The 21,706-nt window shown below is 33.1% G+C and overlaps 2 protein-coding genes and 1 pseudogene across 2 annotated transcripts; all 3 read left to right on the top strand.

Moving 5' to 3' along the window:
- Positions 1-1,591: 1,591 nt before the first annotated feature.
- Positions 1,592-2,537, top strand: DEFB113 (defensin beta 113). Its single transcript, XM_063098315.1, has 2 exons — positions 1,592-1,649; positions 2,320-2,537. Exons 1-2 carry the CDS (start codon positions 1,592-1,594, stop codon positions 2,535-2,537), a joined length of 276 nt encoding a protein of 91 aa, XP_062954385.1.
- Positions 2,538-6,214: 3,677 nt separating this feature from the next.
- On the top strand, positions 6,215-6,305 carry LOC134379422 (U2 spliceosomal RNA; annotated as a pseudogene).
- A 7,298-nt stretch (positions 6,306-13,603) lies between these two features.
- DEFB114 (defensin beta 114) lies at positions 13,604-20,885 on the top strand. The gene is made up of 2 exons (XM_063098314.1): positions 13,604-13,661; positions 20,725-20,885. The coding sequence occupies exons 1-2, from the start codon at positions 13,604-13,606 to the stop codon at positions 20,883-20,885; spliced, it is 219 nt and encodes a 72-aa protein (XP_062954384.1).
- The last annotated feature ends 821 nt before the right edge of the window (positions 20,886-21,706 follow it).

The following is a 21,706-nucleotide window of genomic DNA, read 5'->3' as shown; positions in this document are numbered from 1 at the left end:
CATAAATTTAAAACTCAAAACAATGAAACTACTAGAGGAAAACATAGGGGAAACACTACAAGAAATGGGAGTGGGCAGCACTTTTTTGAACAAGACCACAAAGCCACAGGCAATTAAAGCAAAAACACACAAATGGGACTACATCAAACTGAAAAGCTTCTGCACAACAAAGGACATTTTAAACAAAGTGAAGAGATAACTTACAGAATTGGAGAAACTGTTTACAAACTACACATAAGACAAGGAGCTAATATCCAGAATATATAAGGAACTCAACTCAACAACAAAAAACAATTAATTAATTAACTAATTAATAATGCAATTAAAAAATAGGTAAATTACCTGAATAGACATTTCTCAAATGACAACATACAAATATCCAACAATCACATGAAAAAAATGCTAAAATCATCAGGGAAATGCAAATTAAAACTGCAATGAGATATCATTTCACCCCAGTTAGAATGGCTATTATCAACAAGACAGAAAACAACAATGCTGGCAAGGATGCAGAGAAAATGGAACCCTTCTACATTGTTGGTGGGAATGTAAATTGGTACAGCCATTGCAGAAAAACATTTAGAGGTTCCTCAGAGAACTAAAAACAGATGTACCGTATGATCCAGCTATCCCACTACCAGGCATATTCCCAAAGAAAGTGAAATCAATATGTCAGAAAGACCCCTGCACTCCCATGTTTGTTGCAGTGCTATTCACAATAGCCAACAGATAGAATCAACCTAAATGTCCATCAATATATGAATGGATAAAAAGTTGTGGGATGTATATACAATGCAATACTATTGAGCTTTAAAAAAAAAAAAAAAGATAGCCTATAATTTCCAGCAACATGGATGGAACTAGAAACCATCATATTAAGTCAAGGAAGTCAGACATAGAAAGACAAATACTGCATGATCTCACTCCTATGTGGAATCTAAAAAAAAGGAAATAGTGGTTCTCATGGAAGTAGAGAGTAGAATAATATTTACCAGAGACTGGGAGGAGTGTGGGGAGGAAGGAGAAATGCTGGAAACTAATTGGTACAAAACTATGCCATTTACACTCAGTGATTCACTGTGCAGTATATGCACGTATTGAAACAAGTCATTGTACCCCACGAAAAGAAATATAAATAAAATTGAAAAAAAAGAGTTCCTATGTTATAAAATTTGTCATAAGAATTAAACTAGATAATCCATATAAAGTACTTAGAGTAGTTCCTAACACATAATAAATGCTCAAAAACCATGTGGCTGAAAATGTAAATAATATTGATTATGTACTTCTGATAAATTACTAACCAAGAATACTTTAATTCCATTATTTGTTTATACAAGTGAAAATGCGTTCATGTTTGGCACATTGAGGTCATAACAGAAGTAACTTCTATTATACTTGCTTGCTATTTTGCAATATTTACATAAATATGTGCCCAATCTGGAAAGACAGCATTAATCAGTATTGTAATCACTCTAAGAAGGCTATAAAAACAAGAGTCCATCTTGTTTTTATTCTTTCACCAAAGAATAGCACAACTCTCAGACATTTTGAGCTCTGTCCCAACTTCATTCTAGTAACTACATCAGCAATGAAGATATTTTGTATTTTTCTGACCTTTGTCTTCGCTGTGTCTTGTGGTCCAGCAGGTAATATTTGTTAATATGGAAATAATGTAAAGGGCAAAATGTTTTTATAAATGCTTTATCTGAAAAAAAAATTATTGTTAGGAGGCTCAATGTGAACTCCTTATAAGGCAATTTTCTCTATTTTTTCATGGAATAAGGAATGAGTAGTACTGATAAGTGAGTAAATAATGGGAAAAAAAAATTTCCCTAAGATGTAGAATTAAACCTATTTATTTTGTTGGTTGTGTGATGGGACTATGACTCCTTAGATATTTGCTACTGCCTTCTTTATTAAACTGCAGTTTCTTGAACTGATATTGTAGCTGTTGTCAAAATTAAGCTCCTAGCCCAGTAATAGGGGAGTGGGGGTGGATGTGAATGGTTATTTAGAACAAAAACCATGTAGAATATTTCTCCCATGTCCTTTTCTCTTTACACTTTAGGGAGCATGCACAAATTAAATATTTAAGAATGTTCTATTTACCAAAAAATAAAAATAGAAAAAGCTAGTGGCAAAGAATGTATGTTCAATAAATATCTTCAATAGAGTTCCCCAGATATGATTTTATAAACAAAGTGGCTTAACTCTATACTTTAAAGAACTTTATCTATCTATGTATCTATATATGTATCTATCTATCTATCTAAGGAGATTAAACCTGGATTTATAATCATAGCTACTTTTTCTTAGTTCCACAGCAAAAAACAAGAGAAGTTGCGGAGAAAAAAAGAGAATGTCGCCTTGTTCGTGGTGCTTGCAAGCTTGAATGCAATTCCTGGGAATACGTATATAATTACTGCAATATTGACTCTGAACCTTGCTGTGTGGTAAGGGAATACCAAAAGCCAGTCATAAAAAAGTCAAGTATTGGACCTAAAACAGATGTAAATTATAATCATGTTACATAGCACTACTTTGTAGCAATATTTTTAATAAAAATAAACTTTTACTTTCAAGTGAGTGTCTTCTGGCCTTCTGGATTACACAACTATATCATAACTAGTGAGTTCAATGTTGGGTGAGTACAAAAGAAATAAATTTGAAATACTGGTAGGATCTTCTTCATTAAATTGGAAGAATATTTTTTCCTCCCACGAGATAAAAGACTTCTATCCTTAGTGCTTCCCTTCACCTTTGGCCTATTTATTTGCCTTGTGCAGAAGCCTACTTATTTTCACATAGTTTTTGAAATATCAATTAACAATCATGGTTTATGCTGCCTATCCATACTCTCAAGATAAATGAGTTTGGATCTTGGACACAAAGTTTTATATATCTTAATCATATAATAGGGCAGTATTGATACAAATAATTATAAGAACAAACAAACAGAACTAAAAAGGGAGTAAAGGGGAATATATTAAGGTCTTACCTATTAAAAATACATCAAGAAAAATAGCAGAAGAAAATATAGTAAATCTTTAGAGTAATTATTTTAAAGAGATGGGTTTATGGTTGAATTATTTTCCTCTTTATAATATGTTGTTTTCACATATATACAATTTTATAGTCAGAATAAAAACAAATTAAAAACATTTGAGATCTATTTTTTCTTATTGTAAAACAATATGAAAATTTGGAAAAATACAGAAATAACCAGAGGTAAAAAGAAAAGTCATTTCTAATTCTACAATTCAGAGTTGACTATTATACTCAGTCTTGGACATAGGCATTCAATTCAAGGGCCTTCTCTCCTGGCCCTCAAGAATTTTATTTAACTTCTCTCACCTAATAACTAAATATTTAATGCTTTGGCCTTTGTTCTTGCCTTCAATGAAATCATTGTGCTTCTATGTTTCCACAGTTTACATTAATTTCTGTCATAATATTGAATTAATTTTAATATAAATTTTCTTATGAATTATAAAGCATCAGTAAAAGCTCTGCATTCAGAATTTAAAGTATCCATCGAATATATTTGTTCCTTGTACCTATAGAACTGATATGAGTAATATTAAAATTTATGCCATAATTTTGACTCAAAGGAAATCAAAAAAGTTTAGTGAATTTGAGGTTTAAGAGGAATGGATGATTTCCAATTTTCTTTCTTGGAGAGTTTGCCTAACAATGTGATCACTCATTAGAAAATATTGTAAGAGGAACAGACTGGGAAAGGAAAATTATGACATGTTAAGTTTAGACTTTTCTGTTATATACATGTGTGAAGCTCAGGAAAGAAAAATGTGCTTCAAATATAGATTTATGGCAACCTCTATTGAAGCCCGAAGAAAGGCTGCCAATTGAGAAGAAAAAAATGTCTAAAGTTTCTAACAATAACATTGAAAGTACATGAGGAAAAATTGCAATCCATAGAGGAGGTTAAGAAGAAGCTCGCCAAGGAGAATTCATTCTCAGGCTTTGTATCTTCTCAGGTGAGGTCCCAGACATAGAAAAGACTAGGCAATCCCATCCCCATCACGCTCTGTGTTAATTTTTGTCCCACACAAACCATGAACATAATAAAATGTTTTTTGATTTTTTCAGATCAACAAGTTTTAGAGTATTTTATGCACAACAATATTAACCAAAGCACAGTATAACTTCCAAACTACAGAAATTATTTTAAAGAAAAGTGACGATAAATAAAGAATCATGTGCAGAACTTCTGGATCAGTAAGGTAAAAATCTCTGAAAATCAGCTCCTTCATAAAAGCAACAAAAACAATGGCATAAAATTGTCCATATCAACTTTGTAAGAGTTCTGCAAATTAAGCAGACTTGCAAAATCTCCATGGAGCCTTTTTTCAAGAAAAAATTCTGAATCTCAATCAGAACAGTAAAATTTGTGACATTCTAATGCCTTATTTTGATTCCCCTCTCTCCAGCTCTACAATATGCTTGACAACGAGCAATCTTCCAACTGTGGTAGCTATGAATATATAAACAATACCAACAATTCAATAACAAGAGTACACTAACCCAATTAAAAAGTGAGCAAAAGATTTGAATAGACATTTCTCAACAGAAGATTTACAACTGTTCAGCAAGCTTGTGAAAAGGTGTTTAATCTCGGCAGACATCAAAAAAATGCAGATCAATACTACAATGTGATACCACTCCAATCCATTAGGAGGGTTATAATCAAAACAACAGATAATAACAAAAGTTTACTAGCATGTGAAGGAAAAATTAGAATACTACAATATAGATAAACTTTGAAAATATGCTAAGTGAAAGCAGCTAGTCACAAATAGTCAGTTATTACATGATTTCATTTATATAAAATATCCAAAAAAGGCAAATCCGTAGAGACAGAAGGTAGAATAGTGGTTTACTAGGGATCAGGGGCAGAGAGAACTTAATGGGTGATAGCTAGAGAGTATAGGGTTTCTTTGGAGGTGATTGGGTTCAGGACATGATGCCCCAAAATATGGTACCTTGGCATTTGAAAAACAGCAGAAGCAGGAAGACCATTCTCACTTTTCTCTCCCTTCTTCTCTCCTGAAGCAGACCATAAAGTCTAGATGAACTTCCTGTAATATGGATACTACATTCCAGCAGTACCTTCCCTATACGCCAAAGTGACATCCTTATCTTTGAAGGCACAGAAACATCAAGAAGAATCTGAGCCTTAAAAGACCTGCTAAGTTCCCTCTAGTTTATTCCTATTAGATCATATCCCTTGTGTTCAATTATACTTCTACACAACTGTCCGCTCTTTCTCAAACCTAAACATAAAAATGCTCAAATTTACCTGTTTCTTTGGGTCTTCATTTCTGAAGACTCCTGTGTCACATACAACTTACATTAAATACATTTTTATGCTTTTCTGTTGTTAATCTGTCTTTTGTAATGGGGACCTAGCCACAAACCTGGTGATGGATGAGAAAAGAATTTTTTTTCTCCCCTGTAGGGTAATAAAAACAGTCTAAAGTTGATTGTGAATTACATGGCTCTGTGAATATACTAAGCATCGTTGCATCATATGTATTAAATAGGTAAATTGTTAGGCATGTGAATTATATCTCCATAATGTTAAGAAAGAATGAATGCAAACTTCCTGTCAGAGATTATGCAAGACAAAACACAATGTATCAACACCTTTTAATACTGGAAAATTCTGCCAACCTAGAATTCTATGAAGTGAAAAAAGTGTTAAAAGTGAAAGTGAAATAAGGACATTTTTAAGCAGAGAGAGAGAGAGACCTGAAAGAACACATTGCCAGCAGTAATTTTTTGAAAAAATTTTAATCAAAATTAGTCCAGAAAAAGTTCACAAGATTAGATTGGATTCACACAAAGGAACAAATGAAGCTAGAATTGGTAAATTTGTGGGTAAATGTAAGAGATTCTTTCCTTTAAATTTTAATTTTTATAAAAGATAATTGGTTGCTAAAAGCAAAAATAATAATTTGTGCAGTTATCATTTGAGCAGTTTATAGCATTGCAGAAGGAAATAAGCAGCAATAATAGTGCAAAGCACAGGAAGGGGGAAATAAAAGTATAGGGTTGTGAGCCTCTTGTATTATGTGTAAAAGTTAAAGACATATATTATAAATCATAGAGCAAGGATAAAAATATATATATATATATATATATATATATATCCAATAAGGTAGTTAAGCTGTAATCATAAAAATGAATAATCGCTTCCTGGCCTTTTGGCTGAGATCAAGTGTAGTATCAGCTCTTAATCAGTTTAATAAAAATGATTAGACAAGAAAAGTCCAATCCACAGAGAGGAACAGAAGATAAGGGGAACAAAGGCAAGGACAAAAAATAGAAAATAAATAACAAGATGGCAGGTTTAATCACAACAATATCATAATTTTACTAAATATAAATACTGTGAACACAGCAATTAAAAGGCAGAGACTGTAAGATAGGATATTGTATTAGTTATTTATTTCTGCATATCAAATTACCCCTATAAGTTATAGCTTCAAACCTTTATTATATCACAGATTCTGTGCAGAAGGGTGCCAGAAACAGCTTAACTTGATGCCTGTTTCAAGGTCTGTGACAAGGTTTCACTCAAGCAGGCGACCTGGTTTGCAGTCATCTCAAGACTCAACTGAGTTGAAATATCTGAAATATCTGCTTCTAAGCTCATGCGTGTTGTGATTGGCAGGCTTCGGTTCTTGAGGACTACTGGACTTAGGGCTCCAGTTTTTTCACAAGTGTTAAATAGAGGGCCTCAGATTCTCAACACATCATTTGGGCCTTTCCATACAAATTTTCACAGCATAGCACCTTGCTTTCCCCAGCATAAGTGATCTGAGTGACAGAGAAAGAGAGACTTAGGTAGTGAGAGAAAAAAAAAGAAAAAAAAGAGGGACAGAGAGAGACAGACAGAGACAGAAAGAGAGAGATCTCAAGACTGTAACCATAGTCTTTTTGAATGGATATATTAGAAAATAAGAAATGTTTCAAATCAGTAACTTAATTTCCTACTTAAGAATGTACAAAAAGGGCAAATTAACCCAATTTTATCAAAACATGCACTTCAATGAAGTACTTAACTTTATTTAACTGAAGGAAGAAAATACTAAGATCAGCAATCGATTAAATAGGAAATGGACAAATATTAGAAAAAAACAAGAACAAAGGCTGATTTTTTAAAAGCAAAAACTGTCTTTCAGAAACCTTAGCAAGATTGATCCAAAGAGAAGGAAAGACAGAGTTAGAAAGAGAGAATGAGAGAGAGAACACAAATTACCAATATCAGGAATGAAATGGGAGTAGTCACTACAGACACAGTAGATACTAAAAGAGCAATTAAGGGGCCGAGCCCGTGGCACACTTGGGAGAGTGCAGCGCTGGGAGCGCAGCGACGCTCGCGGTTCGGATCCTATATAGGACTGGCCAGTGCACTCACTGGCTGAGTGCCGGTCACGAAAAAGACAAAAAATAAATAAATAAATAAATAAAATAAAAGAGCAATTAAAGAATACAACAAAAACTGTTATGCCGATATTCTGACAATTTATATGAAATGGAAAAATTCATGAAATGACATAAACTCCCAAAATTCACTCAAGAAGAAATTCACAACCTGAACAGGACTATATCTATTTTAAAAAACAATCTACATTTAAAAACTTTACCACATAGAAAATTCCAGGTACAGATGAAAGTTACAAAGAAACTGCAGAATGATATTACTCATGAATATAGATGCAGAAATCTTTAACAAAATATCAAATAAAAGGTAAATTAATTTCATACTCAGAACTCAATCAGCATAATTCCTTATATTAAAAAAAGCAAAAACATGATTATCTTAATAAATGCAAACAACAATCTAAAATAAATGTAAACCACATTCATAATAATAACTCTTGGCAACTAACAGGAGAGGGGAATTTTCTCAATGTGATCAAAGGCATCTATAAAACACCTACAGCTAACCTCATTCTTAGGGTCAAAGATTTAATTGAATGCATCCACCCTAAGATCAGAAACAAGACAAGGATATTCATTCTCACCACTTTGATCCAACACTGAAATATAATTCTAGAACGTGCATCAAGAAAAATAAATAAAAGTATATAGATCACAAATAAAGAAATATATTGTCATTATTTGAAGACAGCATAATGTCTATGTAGTAATCCTAAAGAATTTAAAAATGAAGATATGAAAACTTATAATTGAATTAGCAAGATTGTTGAAACAAGACCGTTATAGAACTACGAGGGTCAAGCAAGATGGCCAACGAGAATTGCCTGATGCCTGTGTCCTCCACCCCACAAAAAGAAACCAAAACAGCAAACAACTACATTTTGACCAGGACAACTGAAGAAATACATTGCAGAGCACAGAGGAGTGATGAAATCCTTGTGAAGCGTGAAAATAGTACCATAGAGGACAGAGCGAGTTACCCTGCCTCTGCTTTACTGTCTCCCCTCAGGAATTTGGCTGGCTCAAAGTCAAATACCACAATACATTCAATGTATCCACAATGTATCCTACAACTATTGATTTGCCTACATATAGGAAGAATCAGCAGCATAAGTATCTGAGATCACCATAACAAACAGAATATTAGACCCTGAGAAACCAAAGATAGTTTAAGAAAAAGAACAGAATTTAATACAAAATACAAACATCTCTAAACTGTATTAAGGGGGGTTGGCTGGTTAGCTCAGTTGGTTAGAGTGCCATGTTACAAAACTGAGGTCAATGGTTCAGATCCCTGTACCAGCCAACTGCCAAAAAAAATAAAAATAAAAATAAAATAAAATGTATAAACAAAGGGATTCAAGAAGGCTTTATATCTATAAAACAAGAGTACTGCTCTGTGGCCTCCAAACAATCAGAAAACAGAAAATATGTCTCAAATCATACACTTATAAATATGTGCTAAACAATAGAAAGGCTGAAAATAAAAGTGAAAGATATTTAAAATTATAGAATAACACAAGCAGATATAAAAGTAGAAGAGAAAAATAAAATTATACAGGAATGTTCTAACATTTGAAAAAATGAGCAGAACACCTAAACAGACATTTCTCAAAAGAAGACATACAATGTCCAACAGGTAGGTGAAGAAATGCTCAATATCACTAATCATCAAGGAAATGCAAATCAAAGCCACCTTGAGATATCATCTCACTTAATTTGGAATGGCTATTATCAAAAAGATAGAAAATAAATACTGATGAGGATTCAGAGAAAAAAGGAACTTTCATAAATCGTTGGTAGGAAAGTAAATTAGTACAGCCATTATGGAAAACAATATGAAGGTTCCCAAAAAAACTAAAACTAAAACTAACTTATGACCCAGCAATCCCACTACTGGGTATATACACAAAGGAAATTAAATCAACATATTAAAGAGATACCTACACTCCCATGTTCATCAGCACCACTATTCACAATAACCAAGAGGTGGAACCAACATAAATGTTCATCAATGAATGAATGGATTAAAAAATGTGGTATATATGCACAATGGAATACTATCGTGTTATTAAAAAACAAAAAACAAACAAACAAAAATAACTTGTCGTTTGTAGCAACATGGATGAAACAGGTGACCATCATGTTAAGTGAAGTAAGACAGGCACAGAAAGTCACTGCATGGCCTCACCCATATATTTAATCTAAAAAGAAAAGATGGTTCTCATGGAAGTAGAGAACAATGGTTGACAGAGGCTGGAAAGGGAAGAGTGGGTAGGCATGAGGGGAAGGGGTGAAATAACAGACACAAAGTTACAGGTAGATAGAATAAGTTCTGGTGTTCTGGACTAACTATAGCTAATAGTATTATATTGTATATTTACAAGTTATTTAAAAGTAGCTGGAAAAGAGGATCTTCAATGTAATCACTATAAAGAAAAGATAAACTTTTAGGTGTGTTGGCTATATGGACATATTGATAAATTTACACACCAGATTAGTGACTAGAACATATGTTGAAAAGTAGTCAGTAGTTTAACAGACAATATTTATTTAATATCTGAAATTATAAATTAATATTTCTCTTAAACACACTCCATGCATGCCCTTTTGTGTGTGTGTGTGTGCGCGTGTGTGTGTGTGCGCGCGCGCGTAAAGCAAGCAATACTTTATTAAAAGAGGAGATAGACAGGCAAAGGGGGGTAGCTACAGAGAAGCTAGCCCCTCAAGGGAGCTGTCCAGGGTCCTTTAAAGGGCAAGAGGTTAAGGAATGCAGGCCAGCATCATCATTTTGAGCCTCTGGAGGTGATTCATTCTGTTCTTCATGAGCACATGCTCAGTTAGGGCTTTTGTCCTTGTGCTTGCTCAGTAGGTTCAAGATGGTGGTGTTGTTCATTATTGTCACCCCAAGAGTGTCATTGTACTGGTCACCTTGAAGCTCTGTGTGCATGCAGGGAAAGGGGTCTTGAGGTTAATCTGCAACTTAATTTTTACAATTTGGGGAAAGAATGGGTAGTAATAATAAGTATTAAACAAAGCTAATAGTTATATTGTAACAAGCTTTGGGGAGGGGTCTTGCAATTCAGTGAATATCTGTTTCGCTCTTATCTCAATTTATTTTATCAGTGCAGGCCATGGGGTAATCATGTGCCCTGGGGGTCTCATGACTGAGCAGTGGAAAAATAACAAAAGGTCCTCTGCAGGGAAAATGGGATCAGTTTGGTTCACAGGCCTAGCCTTAGTCTCTCTCATTCCCCTCTGAGAGATTTTATCCTCCCTGTTCTTAAGGAGAAAGGGTCTGGAGGTCTCATTCTTCTGAAACTACTTTCTCCTAGCCATGGGCATAGTCCCTGCCTACACTTTGGAGGTGTAAAAATCTCTTGCTGACTGATCTAGTGATTTATAGGGACTTGGTTCCTCTTGGGAGGGGATGGGTTGGAATCCTTGCATCACCACCATCTTGATGTGGAACTGTTGTAGCCTAGAAAATATTAGCTTTACTAACAGATTAAAAGACAGGGCTAGAATCTAATAACAGACATACTGTAGTTTTCTTCTGAAAGATAATTTTCTCTCTCAAAGTTTCCCATTTTTACCAAAGATATTTAAGACAAGACCAATTTATTTGCAAAATAAGTTTAGTTTCTGGCCAGATTATTTGCATAAAGTGCAGCAATAATAATAGTTTATCCTATAAGTTCCTTCTGAGTTGGCTTTGCTTAGACTTTTATAGGGAATCTCAGATTAGACTTTCCAGAGCCTCTCTGATTATGTGTATGAGCTGGGTGAACTCCTCTCTTCTGGAAGTCCCCAAAATATTGAGGTTTTGGCCTGTCTGTCAGAAAGTTACATTTTTTACTTACCTCAAGGCCAGGAACTTTGTAATGATGTAGACAAGCTATCGGGCCAGTCTTCCTAAGGGGCTTTTTACTGGTTCCATAAAAAGGTCAACCTCAATTACTTAAGAAAGTTCGGTTATATCTGAAAACACGGCATTCCAGTCAAAGCCTTGCTAAAATAACCATTGTCTCCAATTGTGTCCATTTTGCCTGCTTTCAAGCTCTAGACTCCCTTGGCTATAGCTTCCTGAAGAGCAAGGCAGCTTTGGTATCCTGCTCATAGTGCCATAGCTGTAGGGATCACAGGAAGATATCCCCTTTAACACCCTGAAAGTTCTCTAAAAAATCATCTGATAAGGTCAGAGAATTGGGAAGATTAGAGTATATCCATGACCTGCTTTGAGCAAGAGGGATTCCAGTTTCCATGGCTTACCTGGAATGAGACTGAGAGACAGGAGGGCAGGAGAAGGTCAGAGGAAAACTTTTAGCTTTTGAGGCCTTCACTTTGGGATGTCACTTTCTGGGCCCCAACAGAACATTGCAAAGAAATACCAACTTCTTTCACTTTAGTTCATCCCATAACTTAAAGTCCTTCCAGTCACCTAAAATACATTGAAGAGGGGGTTCTTCTGGGATTCTGATGGCATTTCCAATCTTGTCCCTAACGACATATTTGGTGTCTTTAATATGGGGAGCCCAGGGTGGGATGGAGTTTATGTGACCAGGCATTGGTATAGTTATGAGACCTCTTTCATCCCACTTAGAATGGACGTAGAGGGTCACAAGGATGTGTTGAGCAATTAAAGACTGAAGAGAAGGAACCTCCTTAGATGGGTCTGCACCAAGTCCAAGTTATATTTATTTCCACCCCCAATTCCCTTACTACCTCAAAGCGCTCAGCTAAATGTTTAACCAAGCAGAAAAATAAAAAGAAAAAAGGAACAGTGGGGTCAACTCTATCCTAGTCCCAATGGGCAAGGCCAACCTCTTACTCATTCTTATTCCACTGACACACTAATAGATAAAAACAGTTCTCCCCACTATTATTGGCACAGAAAAGAAAAATACCAATTAGATTTAAATCAGAGCAACAAAGCACAACTAGGAGCCCTCCAGGGTGCACCTATACAGCAGATAATATGCACTGGGAAGCAATACAGCTGCGGTCAACCCAAGATGAAGGTGCAAAGGCTCAGTTACTTACAACAGCAGGGGAGGGTTTGGAAAAAACAGAAAAAAAAGCCAGCTAGAAGCCTTCCAGGGTGCACCTATATAGCAGAAGACACAATCCACTGAACAGCAGGGGAGAACTCAGAAAATCAGAGAAAGGTAAAGAGAATTTTATTGGCTTCTGAACTTCCAGTCGCTGCGTGGCATGGGAATGAATCCCCACCACTCTCATGAATCCCCTGATAGGGGGAAACTGTTCAGGCAAGATCTTCACAGTATAGGACTGGCCCTCCCACCTCTGCTAGTCACCCATCAGGGCAAGCCATTGCTAGCCAGAGGGAGCATGCTTCTCATAGGTTGAGAGGAGTTTAACTTGTAGTTGTCTGTAGTCACTTTAAAGTGGAAAAACAGGGAAAGAGAAAGGGAGAGTAAAAGAGAATAAAGTGTTGTTTCGTTAGAATTTAGGCTGCGGGCTCTGAGAGAGACTTACCAGCAGCAGAGACATGGGAACAAAATAGTCCCACTGGCCACTTGCCTCTTGAAGTTGGGATCTCCTTTGGCTTCTGAGACTTTCCAATTATTGCTGGTGCAAATATTAAAGCAGCACATGTGCAGTGTGGAAAAAATACCAGGGCCATCCCCAGAACCCAAAGTCCCCTTATGTCTTGGCTTGGCTAATCAAAGAAATGTTACCAAATTAAGCTTTTGGGTCCCAAAGTTGCAGAAATGAACAATGCACCCAACAGTAAAGCAAGCAATGCTTTATTGAAAGAGGAGAGAGACTTATGCCTAAGGGGGGTAGCCGCAGAGAAGCTAACCCCTGCCCTTTATGTTGATACTTAACTGATCAGTACTGATATGAAGATGCCATGTTTACAGCTATCATCCACATAGAGGTTTTTCCCCAAAGCTAATTATTTTCAAGTGTTTTCAACTTGGGTAATTCTGCCCACAGCCCTAGTCATTGGAGCAGAGACAGGTACACAAAATTAAAACAATTTCCGTATACAGAGACTTTCTCTTCATTAGAAAACTATAAATAGTGAATGTTTCTTGGCTTTTTGGAAAGTGCTCTAGTCTCTATATTGTCACCAAATCTTTCAACAGCTTCTTGCTACAGAATGAAGATCTTTTGCTATCTCCTCCATTTTTTGTGTTATGTGATCTTCATTCTACCAGGTAAAATAGATGTTTCTGGTATATTCGTAACATATAACTTTGATCTAGAAATAGTAATATTAGATAACTAGTTGCAGGTTCTTAACATAAGCTTGTCAATTAAAGCGTCTTGATTATATTGAATTTGGTTTCCTCATTTTAGAATATTATTTTACTAGTGTACTTTACGTATCTCATTTTCAAAATTAACATGCAGGTAAAATGAGATGATGAAGATGAGATTCTTCATCCTTTTTGGACCTTGATTTATTTTTTTAGATATATACATAATTAAGAAATTTATAATATATTACATTTATTTATAAGATTCAGAAATAATGGCCTAGTAGTAATCAGGCCAGAGAAGATGAATATATACTGAGAAAAACAGTATATATCTCTTCAGATATCAGTTACAGAATCTATGAAATGATCCAAGATATAGTCTCAGAATATGTTGGGAAATGAAGTGCAGCAGGAATAAAAGGGTAAGTAAAGAAGTAGTACCTCAAACATCCTCGTCAAATTATTAAAGGGATGCTACAATGAGTTGATGAATCAATTACAAAGAAGTAATACAAATATGTACTACAATGAATCCCTTCGTGGTCATTATACTATATTTGTAAGAAGTATACCAATGAGGCAATCTAGACTCTCTAACAATGAAGATGAAAATTTGTATGCATATGTGTTCCAATTTAGCCCTAAAAATTTGGAAGTTCAAGAGGTGCATCATGTATAGAAATAAAACTGAATTCAAACTCAAAAAACCTAGATTTTATTACTATTTCACTACTTAATAGCTCTGTGAACTTTGCCACTCAGAGAATTTAACCAATTTGTCAACATCCTTAACAGAAAAAAAAAGAAAGTACAATCACAATCAGTATTAACCACAATTTAAAAAAAATTAAAAATCTGATATATAATTTTGTGCCTATTAGTTATATGCATCCCAAAAACTGCAGTTAGGATTTAGTGAAATAACATTGAAAAGTAGCTTTACAAACTAAAAATTAGTCTACCAACTTAGGTGCTATTATTTTTTATTATAGTAGTTGCTGTTATAGTTATTATTAATATTGAAGGGGGCCTGAGGAAATGAGAATCTCAAATATTGATTAGTAAAGTAATTGAGGCACACAGTGCTTGTGTGTCAATCAATGATCATCTAATATTGAATGACTGGTGATTTACTAAACACAATGATAGACACTGAAGAAACAGGGATTCATTCATTCTCTAGGCATACTTACAAGCTAGTTGAATAAACTCAGATAAATCAATTAAAATGATCTGATTTAGAAGGTTTTTGTAAGCAAGCTCTAAATAGTAAGAATGGTGAATTGTGACAATGGTGGAGGTTTGGGGAAATGTCTTGAATTCTCTAATAAAGAACTTTGAAAATTTGGGTAAGACACTTGTATTTTGATCTTGAAAGATGAGAGAGAGAAAGGCAAGCCAAGAAGTAAACATGAGTGCTTAGTATATGACAAACACCATTCCATAATTTTTCTGTAGCTATCTAATATGACCTTCCAGATAACACTGTAAAATGACTGTTATTGCCTCTTTTTACAGAGGAGAAAAATTACATTGAAGGAGAAAATTTTTCAAGGTCACACCTATACTACCATGTGTCATAAGTGGAATACAAATTCAGGCTTTTCAAATTCCAGCATATTGTTCTTCCCATTTCATAGAGAAGGCACTAAGTTAAAGAAAAGACTGAGTAGGTAATTTGGTCAAAAGCAGCAAGGTCACATGGGAAAGAAACTGCGCTTCAGATGTATGGAGTCTCTACATCATCTAACCAAAATTTGCTGAGCATGCAGAAATCTTTTGATAAGCTTTTGAAAACTCTTGGTCTAAGAACAGTGACCACAGACTTTAGCTTTTGATCATCCAACAGATACTAAGTTATAATGTACACTGAAATGAACAAAACACTTTGTATTTGGCCTTTCACAGACTAAGAAAACAGGAAGGACAATACGAGGTATCAAGATAGGTGGCTTATAGAGGAGTACATATGAGTTGCACAGTGGTGTGGTTTGGCTGATGGTAAAACTTGAAAGTCAAAAAAGAAGCTATGAAAAGTGTGCAATAAGTGGATGCTCCGTGAAGATGTAGAAGAGTGTTTGGTCCAAACAGGGAAAGATCATGGTGAAGAGAACAGTTGTAGAAAATTGATAGGGCCTAATATTGACAATGATTAAACATGAGGGAGCCAGAAGTCTTTTAGGAGAAGTAAAAGCATAAAATAATCTATAGAGAGGTGAAGTCAGCATACTATCCTGATTCATAGAGTGAGCTTGCCATCACATAGATCAGAATTCATGCTGAGAACCTGAGCCTCCTTTGTAGCTGTACAGGAAGCTTGACTTAACTTTACAACAGATGAAAATATCATTAATTTCATGAAGTTAAAAAAAATTTTTCTTACATTGAATATCATATTGCAATATTTCAAGAAATGGAGAAGTAAAGAGAAAAAAAAAGAAAAAGAAAAAGAAAAGGAAAGGAAGTAGTACAGAAAAAGGAATACAAGATAGTGTTCAAGTGTGGCCAGCTCCTAAGATGTCTCAGAATAGGCCATGGATCTGAAATGACAGAATCATGATAGATTTGGTAGCTTTACAATGTACTGCATGGAGAATAAGTGGCTGGATCAAGAAGAGAGAAGAAAAGATATTCACGAGGGATGAAATATTGGCAAGAAAACAGTATGGGTTTTGGTGCTCCACATTTTTCTAATTTTAAAATTAAAGTGGCTCAAAGTGAAGGCAAGATAATTTGGTTACTTGAAAAATATAAAGAAAAGATTACAAAAAAAGTAGAGAGCTTCGTAATAATAGTAGGAAATGATAATATACCTAACTCAATTGCAGAGACAACAGAGCAAAACAAGCAACATAAAAATAAGAATATGAAAGACTGAAACATGAAGACGAGCAAAACTTTAATTAAAAGAATAAATCTCAATGAATATTAGAAAATATTTTGAAGTGAATGGTAATATAAATGAGATAAATCAAAGCTAATGGAATACAGTTACAGTTATGTTTACAGGGAAATCTGTATAGTTATGTCCACTTATCTAAAAAGAATTAAAGCTAAAAATTTAACTCATAGTTAGAAAAAGAAAATCAAATTAAACACACAGTAACAAGCATATAGTAAGATGTAAGCGTACAGTAATAAACTGGAAAATAGACACTAGAGAAAACCAAAAAGACCATATTTTATTTTTTGAAAGGACTAATAAAATTAATAAAGCTTTAACAAAACTGTAAAGAAAATACTGAAGGCACAAATAAACTTTATTTGTGCATATGATATTAGTACATATAATAGAAATATCAAAATGATTATGTAAAAATGTTACGAACAAGTTTATGGTAATACATTAAAAAATGTGTATACAATGGATAATTCCTGGAAAAAAAAATGAATCAACAAAAAGAAAAGAAAAAAATGCTTCTAAGTCATTCAAGGGAACATAATCTGTGATAATTAAGCTTTTTATTTAAAAAAAAACTCTGGGCCCAGATTGTTCCACTGTTAAATTCTGAACATTTAAGGAAGAAATAAAACCAATTATGCACAGACTTTTCCAGAGAGTAGACTAAAAGAGTGTTTCTAACTAATTTTGTGAGATCAATAATGCCTGGTATTAAAACTGATGAGGACATTACAAAAATGAAAATTATAGGTGAAACTTGATCATGAATATAGGTGCAAAATCCTTTTAAAAAAACAAAACCTAAAATTAAAGTTTTAATATCAGAAGTTTGCTTGAATTCCTGGATTGTGAGGGTAGTATAGCTTTCTAAAATCAATGTAACCACATGAATAGATAAGAGGAGAAAATTTATATGATTGAGTCAATAGATAAAGACGATTTTTGGTAAAATTTATTATTTTCAAAAATCTTGGCAAATTAACAATAAATACAATTAAGTTCCTGCATCCAATGATGTGTATCTACAAAAAGAAAACTATGCAATAAACATTCTACTAAATAGCATCACAATGAAAATTTTACCTTTGAGATCAGAAATAAGAAAAGATGCCTTTTATCACTAATTTCAATTAATGTTACAATAGAGTCCTAGCTAATTCATAAGAAAAGTATAGGTAAAGATTTTTAAGCATTTAAACAGAAGGAAAAGACTGTCATTCAGTTTCCTTGATGGTGTATATAGAAAAAGATAAGGGATCCTTATTGTTAATATAATTAATGAATGAGTTTAGATAGATTGTTGAATATAAAAATGAATATAAAAATTAATTAGATTTATATATATTAATACTTAGAAGAGAAGTATATTATAAATTCAATACCACTTAAAATAGCCTTAAAATATCAGTTACAAAGGAGTAACTCTAAAGAAAAGATTTGTAAGACCTCTACCCAGAAAGCTAAGAAACATCACTGAGAAATTAATGAAGACCTAAATTCAAAAAGGATACACCGTAACAATGGATTTAAAAATTCATTATTGTAAAGCTGTCAATATTTCGCAAATTAAGCCATAGAGTTAATGTAATTGTAGTCACATTCTAAAAGGTCTTGTTCATTTTGTTTTGTTTTGTTTTTTTAGTCTTGTAAAATCTGACAAAAATAGTAATTCTGAAATTTGTATGGAAAGGTAAAGCACTAAATAATAATCAAGTCATTATTATCAAAGGAAGACTGAGGTGGGAGGATTTGCTCAACAATACAGTGTTATATTAAAAAGAAAAATATATCAATGGAGCTGAATAGAGAATCCACAAACAGACCCACATACTATAGATACTGGATTAATGATAAAGTTAGCACTACAGAATAATACAGCAGTAAACTTTACAGTAAAATAAGGGCAGTTTCATTGCTTAGTCAACTGGGGAAAAAATGAAATTTGACCCTTATCTCTCGCTATAGCCAAAACACAATTCAAACTTAACTGTAGATGTAAGCATGGAAGACAAAACAATAAATCACATAAGTTAGTATAGGAGAATTTACTAATGATCTTGGCATACAAGAAATAACAATTCTTATGAGTAAAAAACAACAGCATTTAATACATTTAAATTAGGAAATTTTGCAAGTCAAAAACATCATCAAGTACAAAAGCAATTCCTGTATTAGGAAAACTATTTGCAATATACTTAGCATCCAACGGATAAATAACCTGAATGTATAAAGAAATTATACAAACAGCATAAAACAGACAGACCACCCAATAGAAAAGGTCAAAGATTGACCACTTTCTACAAACTGGATATCTATAAGGTAAGTAAACATAAGAAAGATGTTATACTTCCTCAATAATCAGAAAAATGAACAGTTTATTATGAAATATGAGACATATGAGACATCATTGCATTCCCATCAGAATTACTAAATTAGAAATATCAAGTATTCATTAGGTTTTAAAATGCCTGTAACTATTTTATAATGCTGCTGGAAGTCTAAATTATCACAAATAACTTGAAAACATGTTTATCATTATCTACTAAATTTGAAGCTATGCAGACACATTGCCCTTTCATTCCATCTTTGGGGATATGCCCAACAGAAATATATGAATACGTGCCACAAGAGTCAAGTATAAGAGTATCTCAAAACTGAAAACAATCTAAATATGCATCAGTAGATAATAATAAAATGTAATGTATGTATATAACAGACTACTATATGACAATGAAAATGGAATAATTACAATTACACAAAATATGGAGGAATCTCAAAAAAAGATTTTTTTGAGTGAAGGAATTTAGGTATAATCATATACGTATTATACAGTTGCATTCATATAAAGCTTAAAATGGGAAAACCTAAACAAAATATTATGTCAAGATAATGGTTTCTTTCAGAAATGAAGTGAGACCTGGGTAGTGTTTATGTAAGTGTTTAATTTCTAATACTTTCAGTTGAGTATTTATATTTGGACACTCTTCTGTAAATTTGTTGTAGTTTCTTTTTAAAGTTTATATATGAAGAAATAAAATATTAATAAATTGCATGATTTTTCTATTAAACATTTCGCTAATTTAAGCTGTTTCAAAAATCTATAACTATATCCATAAAATATAATAGACAGCTTAAAGAGATCTAGAATTTGTGAGAATTTAAAATATAAAAGTATTAAGAATATAATAAAAATCATTTCAAGATATAGAGAGAATTTTTCAGTAAATAGTATGGAACAATTGTTTAGTCATTTAGGAGAAATGAAGTTAGCTACATATCTGAAAATTACAATTGCTGTAAAGGAAAAAATATAATAATAAAATATAATGAAAAGATTTTATGTAAGAATATTTTACTGTAAAGGTGGAATAATATATTAAAAATTGATAACTTTTCTGTACATTTTTGCATATCAACATTATAAGATTTTTTACATTTTTAAAAATGAAAATACATTTATCTTGTAATAAAACTGTTATTGCCTAAAAACAACCAATAACAAAATTAAAAACATCATCTAAGGAAGATCAACTTGTGACAATTATGACAGATAAAAGTTATCATCCATAATATATTTAAAAGCCTTATGTACTCATTAAAAATTTATAAAATTATCCCAATAACATCATAATAAAGTATATCAACAAATAATTTAAAGAAAAAGAAAAAAGTCTTTCAACATAAAAAATCAAAGACAAAAATTAAAATTGCAATTATTTGGGGAAAAAATTACATACAACGTTGGTGGCAGTATAGATTATAAACCTACAATCACTCTTTTACAACTGTACTAAGTATATATCATACATATATCAAAAGAAGTAATATACATTTGTTTTGTAGTAATCTTAAAATATTAAAACTTTAGATATGACCTGATTGCCCAAAAAGAGTTGAAAGACTCTTTAATAATGTTTTAATTTTTTAAAAAAAGTTTCATTCTATATATGAGATATTTTATGTATGATATTTTATGTATGTGATATTATTAGTGTATCCATATTTGGGGGTATTTTCTAAACTTGTTACAATGTACATATCATACTTTTTGTAATCAGAAATAATACATGCTTAAACATGAGATCAGTAATTTCAGTTACTCTTCTTTTACTGTAGCCACATGTACCTTGGTGGATGCGGATCGTTGCATAAAACGTAAAGGTCGCTGTAGGAGAGACTGTCGTATGGATGAAAAGCAAATTGATATATGTTTCTCACCAAGTAAGATTTGCTGCGGCGAGAGGATTGATGAAGACGATCATATGGGAATAGTTTGAAAAGGAAGACATACCTCTGAACAAAGAAATTGCATGTGCACTAGTGCAGAAGTAGTATAGGAATATAATTAGAAAAATAATTAAACACATAAGCCAATATTGTTGTCTTTTTTATTATAGGTGTTAATTACATGTATAATGGATTTAGGTAGGAACTCTCTTATTTTCTCTAAGCTAAATGTGTCGATAGAAGCATATGTTGAGCTGATTACCTATCATATGAATATCAAGCTTGCCTTAATTTAGTTCCACTTTTAATCTGGTTTTGGTCATCTAAACTCAGCAATTAAACATTTTCCAGCTTCACTATAATCTCATTAGAAATTTCATTTATAAAAAAAACAATATTTATGTGCTTATCAATTGCCTAAATGTCATTGTCAGTTATGGAGTCAAGACACAAAACACCTTAGCAAAAGATGAGTGTATATGCTGTAGCAGAGCATGGACTTTCCTCTTATTGGTCCTTGCTCTCATTTTTCTCAAGGTTCTGCTCATTCAAAATGGGATGTTAATCTAATACTATCTGGTCCATTAAGAACTGGGTTTAAATTCAATCTGAACTTTAGCTAACAAATCTAGAATTGTAAAACACTAGCTGAGCTTATTATTAGCATTTCCTTACTTAGCTTAGGATGGTATGGAAAAATGCACAAAGTTTCAATCTCCTCACTAACACTAGCTGTTCAGGTTGGGCAGGTTACCTGACATCTTTATGTCTCAGCTTCCACATCTATAAATAGAAAGTAATAATAGCACCTACTTCAAGTGTTGTGGGGAGTAAATGAGTTAATACACTTAAGTGTTCAGAAAAATGCCTA

Source organism: Cynocephalus volans, chromosome 5 (genome assembly GCF_027409185.1).
Source record: "Cynocephalus volans isolate mCynVol1 chromosome 5, mCynVol1.pri, whole genome shotgun sequence".
In the NCBI taxonomy this organism is placed as follows: Eukaryota; Metazoa; Chordata; class Mammalia; order Dermoptera; family Cynocephalidae; genus Cynocephalus; species Cynocephalus volans.
Note: the sequence above shows the minus strand (reverse complement) of the source record. Positions and strands in the feature narration are given on the sequence as shown.

Bases quoted from the DNA above. Each gene is read 5' to 3' on its own strand.
- DEFB113 (XM_063098315.1), top strand. From the start codon at position 1,592: ATGAAGATATTTTGTATTTTTCTGACCTTTGTCTTCGCTGTGTCTTGT. The intron at 1,650-2,319 runs GTAATATTTGTT...ACTTTTTCTTAG, and splicing joins TGTGTCTTGTGGTCCAGCAG to TTCCACAGCAAAAAACAAGA.
- DEFB114 (XM_063098314.1), top strand. From the start codon at position 13,604: ATGAAGATCTTTTGCTATCTCCTCCATTTTTTGTGTTATGTGATCTTC. The intron at 13,662-20,724 runs GTAAAATAGATG...CTTTTACTGTAG, and splicing joins TGTGATCTTCATTCTACCAG to CCACATGTACCTTGGTGGAT.